Source organism: Fragaria vesca, linkage group LG3 (genome assembly GCF_000184155.1).
Source record: "Fragaria vesca subsp. vesca linkage group LG3, FraVesHawaii_1.0, whole genome shotgun sequence".
In the NCBI taxonomy this organism is placed as follows: Eukaryota; Viridiplantae; Streptophyta; class Magnoliopsida; order Rosales; family Rosaceae; genus Fragaria; species Fragaria vesca.
The window spans coordinates 27012157-27021032 of NC_020493.1; the positions used below are offsets into that span (position 1 = coordinate 27012157).

At 38.9% G+C, this 8876-nt stretch overlaps 1 protein-coding gene across 1 annotated transcript in view; it reads left to right on the forward strand.

Annotated features, from left to right (window-relative positions):
* The window catches only part of LOC101291132 (disease resistance protein At4g27190-like), a 13045-nt gene continuing 4169 nt past the window's right edge, over positions 1 to 8876 (forward strand). The window contains exons 1-8 of the mRNA XM_004296271.1: positions 1 to 71; positions 185 to 810; positions 911 to 3590; positions 5838 to 6060; positions 6199 to 6211; positions 6812 to 6940; positions 7045 to 7116; positions 7741 to 8002. Coding sequence (XP_004296319.1) covers positions 51 to 71; positions 185 to 810; positions 911 to 3590; positions 5838 to 6060; positions 6199 to 6211; positions 6812 to 6940; positions 7045 to 7116; positions 7741 to 8002 — 4026 coding nt within the window. The 5' untranslated portion in view covers positions 1 to 50. The remainder of the gene's footprint in view (positions 72 to 184; positions 811 to 910; positions 3591 to 5837; positions 6061 to 6198; positions 6212 to 6811; positions 6941 to 7044; positions 7117 to 7740; positions 8003 to 8876) is intronic.

Below are 8876 nucleotides of genomic sequence, written 5' to 3' on the forward strand. Positions count from 1 at the left end.
TTGGAGTTCTCCAGCCTAGCTCTCCTGTCGACCTGTAATAGCCGAAGCTAATGGAGTTCTATTTCTTCGAGGTAAGAAACATTATTTCATAAGTTTTAGCCTCCAATATTTGTTAAAATGTTTTGTGTTCGTTGGTTTTAACTCCCTTTTGTTCTTCTTCTGTATGTTTGCATATTACAAAAAGATATCGTTGGCGATTGTTGCGGTAATTGTGACATGGATGGGTTGCAAGGCCATTAAGGGGATATGGACTCAAGTAAAGCGTCGGATAAGTTACATGGTCGGAAAGTCGCAGGATAATCAAGGAGTGGTTAACTTGAATGCCTCTGAATCTCTTGCTTCATCATCAGAACCTTGTCACTGGAAGTATGATGTGTTTTTGAGTTTCAGGGGTCCTGACACTCGCAAGGGGATTACATTCGACATATACGATCGACTTAATACGAGAGGAATTAAAACATTCATGGATGATAGAGATCTTGAAGTAGGGGATGCTATTTCTCCCACTCTCATAGCAGCAATCAAAGAGTCAAGGTTTGCAATTGTTGTTCTCTCCCAAAATTATGCTTCTTCTACTTGGTGTTTGGAGGAACTTAGAGAGATTTGTCTGTCCATGGAAGACAACAGAATTTTACCACTTTTTTATCATGTCGATCCTACTGATGTTCGATATCAGAAGAAGGGAAGTTTCAAAGAAGCTTTCTCTAAGCATGTAAAATCTGGGAGATACACATCAGAGAAGGTGAAGGAGTGGAGAGCTGCTTTATACAAAGTTGCCAATATCTCTGGGTGGAGTACAACTGATCATAAGTAAGCATTTCTCTCTTTAATTTTGGATCTATATTTGTATTTTACCTAAAGCTTACAAAATTCTAATTTCTGAATTCTAATCCTTAATTCGCCCTTGTAGGACTGAGAGAGGACTTGTCGAAGCCATTGTGGATCTTCTCAGCAGTAAAGTAGTACCCGATGCAATCGAGTCCACAGGAGATTTCCAAGCATTTGAAGCAACAAGACAAGCCATGAATGAGGTTATGAAGGCACTAATAGATGACAAGGTCACTTGCGTTGGTGTCCACGGCATGGGAGGCGTTGGGAAGACAACTATGGTGAAACATGTAGCCGCACAAACCTGTAAAAATGGTTCTTTTAACCATTGGATTATGGCAACCATATCCCAAAACAATGACTTGATAAAAATTCAAGACACATTGGCAGAGCTGCTGGGCTTCACGTTACAAGAGAAGACAGAAGACGGAAGAGCCACTAGGTTGCATAAGGAGATATTGAGAAGAGAAAAACTCCTTATAATCATGGACGATGTTTGGGCGAGAACAGACTTGTCAAGGATAGGGATTCCCAGCTACAAGGAGCTTCAAAAGTGCAAGTCTAAAGTGCTACTCACTACAAGGAGATTGAATGTATGTCATGCCATGAAGTGCCAAGAAAAGATCAGCCTCAACATTCTTTCAGAAGAAGATTCTTTGACCTTGTTTCTAAGAAATGCTAGAATAATGTCTTTTGAGTCCCCCACATTTGAGAAAGTGGTGAAGAGGGTAGCTGCAGAATGTAAGGGTCTACCGATTGCTTTGATAGCAGTTGCAAGGGCACTCGGAGATAAGGACCCGGTGGAATGGGAGAAAGCAGCACAACGACTAGAGAAGTCGCAAAGTGCCAATCCTGACCATGAGGAAGATGCATTTGAATGTATAAAATTAAGCTATGACTACTTGAAAGATGAGGAGTACAAGTCATTCTTCTTACTCTGTTCTTTATTCCCAGAAGATGATGTTATCAATATAGAAGACTTGTTTAGGTATGCAATCGGTATAGGATTGTTTCGAGATGCCGAGACAATAAATGAAGCCAGAGGAACAGCATATACAGTGGTCGAGCACTTGAAAGATTCTAGCTTGCTTTTGGAAAGTGATTATGTTACACGTGTAAGGATGCATGATGTCGTCCGAGATACAGCCCTGAATATTGCAAAATCTGAAGGTGGTCATCGGTTTTTGGTAAAAGCTGGATGTGGTTTAGATGATTGGCCCCCAATAAGTCGATTAGACGAAGGCTGCACTGCTATTTCACTAATGAGTAATCGTATGCGGAAGCTACCCCCACAGTTGGTATGTCCAAAACTCCAGATTTTGTTATTGAACCAAAATTACGGTCTAGATGAGATCCCAGAAACCTTTTTTCAAACTCTGAATGAATTAAGGGTGTTAGATCTTAGCCGGACTGGTATTTCATATCTACCCCAATCATTCGGTCTCCTAACCAACCTTCGAGCTCTTTATTTATTTGATTGTGAAAAACTAAGGGATATTTCTGTGGTTGGAAAAATTATGACGCTTGAGGTTCTTAGTGTGAAAGGCGCTAATTTCATGGAATTATCGAGAGATATAGGAAATTTGACCAATCTGAGGGTGTTGGATTTCACTAACGGATGGATTTTTGAGATTCCATCCAAACTGTTATCAAAGTTGCATAGTCTGGAAGAACTCTACCTGCGATATCGATTTGGGGCCGACTTTGATGAGGTAACTGGCTTGTCAAAATTAAGAATTCTGCATGTTTGCATCTCCAATGAAGAATGTATTCCCAAACTTGTTGAGCGCAATCCGAATTGGGTCGGGTTTTTGATATGGATTGGCGAATATGATGCAGGGCTATTAGAGTCTTCTCAACATCCTGATATTGATCAGAGGACCATATGCTTGGAACTTGACTCGATCGGTAACTTCCCGGACTGGTTTTACAACACGGTGATAGACAAAGCAGAGAAGCTATTATGGACTGAGTGCCCACGTACTGGTTTAATCGACGTTTTTGTGGAATATGAGAGGGGAAGGTTACATAGTCTGAAGCAGCTCACTGTATATGGTGCGGAGGACGAGGACGAGGACGACCTGATGAACACATCAACATGGGTTCCAAAAGGTATTCCCAAGAAAAAAACATGGGTTCCAAAAGAACCTCTGTTCGAGAACTTGGAAGAGTTACATCTGCTTTGGCTGGATTGCGCGGAGTTATGTGCTGTTGAATTTCTACAACCTGGGTCTCTATGCAATTTGAAGTTATTGGAGGTATGTTCTTGTTACAACTGGGGGAATGTGCTTTTACCATCAACATTGTTAGAGAGACTACCAAATTTGGAACAATTAAAGTGTGAGGGCATGGACGAGATTGAATATGTGTTTGGGTATGAAGCGTTACTGGAGGCAGAACAATCAAAATTGAGAAAGAAAGTGTTGTCTGATCTAGAGACTGTAAGAAGCCTATGTGAGGGACCTGCTCCACCTGCAATGTTTCAGAATCTTCAAACTTTGTCCATTAAGAGTTGCAACTTGCAGGGAAGTCTCTTCACCTATGATGTTGCTCAGTGTCTTTCTCAGTTGAATTTCTTAGAATTACATGAATGCCCCTTGTTGGAAAGGATAGTTGAAGCAAGCAACAAAAAGATCATCCTTCCAAAATTGAAGCATTTAATATTGTATCGACTTCCAGTGCTGTACTATGAAAGTGCTACTTTTGATATCGAGTGTCCTTCATTGGAAGAATTGAAATTGTGGGGCTGCCCCAAGTTTTCAGTATCTGTTCCTGACTTCCACAGCAGGAAACAAATCCAACTCCAAATCCAACTCTATGAGTTTTACTGAATTGTCATCTGATAGGTATGTCAGTATTAAAGAGTTCCAATACTACTGAATATTAAATATTCCACTCTAATCGCCTCTCAGTTATAAACTAGCAAATCGATTCTTTTTCAATATTTCAAGGGAAATGAGTTTACGATATCAATACACCAATCAAATTGTAACTTTGTTTATTTCAGCTCTTACATTTTTATTTTTCTTTGATATCACTGATTTTCCATTTTCTTTGGGTACAGTCGTACAGGATTGCCATAACTTAGGCATAATAATTGGAGCAAGTAAGGAAACAGAGAGCAACAAGATCGTTCTTCCACAGTTGAAGAACTTACTTCTAGACCGTCTTCCAAAAGTGACAAGGTTGTCCAGTACTAGACTACTAGCAGCGGTACTATTGAAGTATTGATATTCAAATCAAGTGCTCTTCATTGGAACACTTGCATGTCTGTCTATGACTTCCCCCAGATTTCAATCTCTGCATCTGACTTCAACAGCATTAACCAAGTCATGGACAATATTATACCATACTACAGGAAAGGATTAAGAAAGTATTACGTCTCTGGCAGTTCTTTGCACTCTAGAGGTATATCTCGTACTGTAATCATGATTTTAACGTGTCAGAGGTTATTCTCAACTTTAACATCTTGAAATGGCCCAATGCTGGCTTTCACTGTTTAGAGGTGTTTTTGTAATATAGATCTCTGTCAATCTTTGGGTTTAATGATCTTCCAAAAAATTGTAATTAGTTTCTTTTCTTTCTCATTAAGTCATTCTCTCATTTTAGTAATCAACTGACGCAGACAATGGATTTCTGCAAAAGCATAAAACAAACTTAGACATGCATTTTGGTGAAATTGTTGTCCATTTACTATAACAATACAAATCGAAGATAAATGAGGTAGTCATTGTTTTTAATTAATTTTTGGTAAGCTGGATGCATATTCAGATAAATTATATTATTGGATAAATGATGCATTCTGATCTATAGCTTTTTTCTGACTGTCTGCAGTTCAATACCCATGATTTTGACGCACCTCCAAATATAAATTATACGGTTTGGTATCAATCTACAAACATGGCAAGTCAAAATAAACGACCTATTTTTCTCTCTTTTCTAGCTGCTTGGAACTTTTCAATTATTCTCATGAGAAAAGTGCTAGTTATATATCAGTTTTTCTTTTATATTTTGGGTGGGTTCAGGCACAGTAGCAAACTCACTTGATCGATGGACTAGAAGTTTTGTTAAAAATATATATACTAAAAAAGTTTATGCCAATGTAGTTCACTTATAATTATTACAATTACTTTAGTGAGTTTTTCTGTTAAAGAAACTTGTTTCGGCTATATATCTGTTAATGTATCTTTTGGAGAACTTTCTAAATCATGCTAGTGTTGTTGTTTTTTTCCCTATGCTAATGCATTGCTCGACTTTCACATATTAGCCTTGTATTACTAATCAAAGGTTGTATCTCTTAGATTTACTAATCTGAAAACCAAATTTGGAAAGGCTTGGTCTTGGTGTTGGAGACTGAGATGAGCCTGAATCGATTCTCTGTTTATTTTTAGCCAATTTTCATTTCCTCAGTCAATTTCGTTTCAGCTGCTCATAATTCTTTGACGTCTCAACTGTAACCTTCATCAGATGGCACAGAACCCATCTTTCTCATTTGACTCAAATCTCCAGCTGCCATTTCTATCTTGGACTACTGAGTTTGGACTACGTTGGATTTATACGATGGGCTGCAAAAGAGGGGAACCACAACATTCGTGGATGATCGACATCTTTGTACCAGGTCATGTTATTTCTCCCTCTAAAATAGAGGCAATGAAATTGTTGTCTTGTTCTGTCCCAAAATTATGTTGCTGCTTCTACTAGGTGTTTGAGAGAACTAGTAGATATTTTTCAGTGCATGGACGATTGCAAGAGACTTCTTCCAATTTTTCATAATGTGAGATATCAGAAAGGAGTTTTGGAGAAGCTTTGGATAACCATGAAAGGACGTTGGGCGATACGAATCTGAGAATGTCCAGTGGAGAGATGCTTTAACAAAGTGGCCAGTTTGGCTGGGTGCGTGGGATTCACATAATCACAAGTAAGCATCATCAATTACTAAGAGTTATACTTGTGCTTATTCATAATTTCATATAGCTGACCATTATTTCACCCTTAACTCTTCCTTTTAGATTGACAGAGAACTTCTCGACTCCATTGTGTGCAGTAAAGTACAACCTATTAAAATCAACACTAGAGATTTTGAAGCATCGAAAGCACCAATTATTGAAGCTGAGCCTACAATATCGGAATCAAATGAAGAATTTGAAGTACTTAAAGTAAGAAGACGAGCTACTAATGTGACTGAGTATTTTGAACCAGTTGGAGAAACAACACAAACCACTAATGGAAACTGTGAGTTACTCGATTCTTAGCTCTCTATTGTCAATTCCTCATGATCTGTCACCCTCCCTTCATGTCTGTTTTTCGCCGTGGTTTTCCTCTAATCTGTTTCTCTTTGTTAGTTTCTTGACTGTTCTTGATACCTTTCAGATTATTCATTATGGTATTCAAACTTTGATAGTTGGGTTATTGACACGATGCAGCTTAAAAGACTGGAAAACACTTGCTAACCTACGAAAAAGTAAACTGACAATGTCCCTTTTCTTAATACGGGATTATGGGGATGCTCAGACTAAATGTTTATTTAATCATTAGGACACTGGACATCTACCACTAGTTGCGTTTGGGGTTTGGGGTTTAGTAAACAAAGACATGAATCACGTGATCAGATTTGGGGCTCTGTGTGTAGCTTACTTTCATGTAGTTAATTAGATAGTCTCTCTACCATTATTCTCCTTACCATTCTTCTTTTCCTGTTCTCAACTCCTCAGACCGGTTCTTTTTTCTGGTTGTTTGCAATGGCCTCCATCTCTTCAAAGACTGATGCATCAAAGGCTCGTCGGCGGAGGTATCATGTGTATTTAGAGTAACAGGGGGTGGGAGAAATTTGCATCCCGTCTCTACGACGCTCTGCGAGATGAAAGAATTGAAACTTTCATGGATGATCGAGATACAAGTGGAAATGCTAGTTATCCCACCCTCAAAGCAACAATGGAAGTTCATGGTTTGCAATCATTGTTCTCACGTATGCTGATTCTACTAGGTCTTTGGACGAACTTGCAGTGATATGTGAGTGCATGAATACCCATGACAGAATTCTTCCAGTTTTTGATCAAGTCGAGCCTACTGATGTGAAAGATCAGATGCGAAGGTTTGAAGCAGCTTTCACAAAGTATGAGAACTCTGGACGATAATTACCAAGACTTGGACTTGGACTTGTAGCTATCTCAATATGTAGCTGACAATTATTTGACTCTTAATTATTCCTTATTGCAGCAAGGGATTTAGTCTCTCTGTCCAAGGGATTGTAGGATCTGTGAACTACCGCATCTCCCGAAAATCAACACGGTAAACAACCATATCATTTTCAAGCCAACAAGGCAAGCCATTATTGGTATTGAGCCTACAATCTCCCGAGAAACTGCCTGCTGCATCTCTTCCTTCATCAGCTGAACCATCATCAAATCCTCGTCGCTGGAAGTACGATGTGTTTTTCAGTTTCCGGAGAGAAAACACGAAAAACAATATTATCTTCTCTACAAAGCGTCGGCTGGAGCGATGTGGATTTATAACATATCGATGATCAAATGTCGACCAGCAATAGAAGAATCAAGGTTTGCAATCATTCTTCTGTCACCGAAGTACGCTTCTTTCGGTTGCTGTTTGGAGGAACTTGCAAAGATCTGTGAGTGCATGAAAGACCAGAACAGAATTCTTCCCGTTTTTTATGGAATCGACCTTAATGATGTAAATTATCTAATGCGGATTTTTTAACAGGCTTTCACCGAGCATCAGAACCGGAGGCGATGTGTTTCATCAGAGAAGGTGTATCAGGGGAGAGATGCTTTAAGAAAAGTGGGCACTTTTTCTGGGTTGAGTGCAGAGAACTACGAGTAAGCATCCTCATAAGAATACCTATCCCAAATTACCAATTACCAAGATGATTATTTGACCTTGATTTCTTTCTTGTAGGTATATTGATGCATGCATTGCCGATGCTATTGTGGAATCTGTGTGCACTAAACTACAACCTGTTGTGGAACTTATGGATATCTACATGGGAGATTTGGACTTATTTGAAGCAACACAAGCCACTGTTGAACTTGAGCCTACGATTTCGGAGTCGAATGAAAAGGTTGAGGTAGATAATAAAGTAACAAGACAAGCCACTATTGAAATTGAGCCTACAATGCCAAAGCAGCTGAACCAACACCACCAGCCACCAATGGAAACTGTGAGTTACTTCATACTTGAGCTCTATGCCTTCAATTCTGCTTCAATCACTTTATTATGATCCGTCTGTTTTTGGTTGTGGTTTCCTTTTTGTATATCTCTGTTGGTGTCATGATAGTCCCTAATACCTTTTTTTATTTTTTTTATTTTCTATTTCTTTATATGTTATAGCTTCGCAATTCTTTGGAGGTCCAGCTGAATCATCTCCACAGTGGAAGCATGACGTGTTTTTAAGTTTTAGGGGTGAAGACACTCGCAAGGGTTTCCTATCCCACTTATATCATGAATTGCAAAACACGAAAGTAATTAGAACATTTAAGGATGACGAACAACTTGGGAGAGGGAAGGATATTTCTCACACTGCTGACAGCAATTGAAGAATCAAGGTTTGCGATCATTGTTCTGTCAGAGAACTATGCTTTTTCTGCATGGTGTTTAGATGAACTTACAAAGATCTTTCAATGCATGGAAGGCAAGGATACAATTCTGCCAATTTTTTATCGTGTGGATCCCTGTGATGTACGATATCATCAGAATAGTTATGAAGTGGCGCTTAAGTTGCATTAGAGCAAGGCAAGACATGACAAAGAGAAGGTGAACCAGTGGAGAGCTGATTTAACAAAAGTGGGAAATCTCTCTGGGTGGGATTCAAAGAACTATAGGTATGATTTCCGTATTACAGAAGCTGTTGCATGTACGTTTTCATTCAATAGTGCTGTAATGGAGTTTGAATGTTTGACCTTTTCAATGCAGGTCTGAAAGGGACTCATTGAAGACATTGTCAAATTTGTGCTCAAAGAAGTACTTCAAGCATCAAGCACTATACCAAAAACTGCATCAGACTAGTATTCAGACAGCATAAGTAGTTTTTTTTT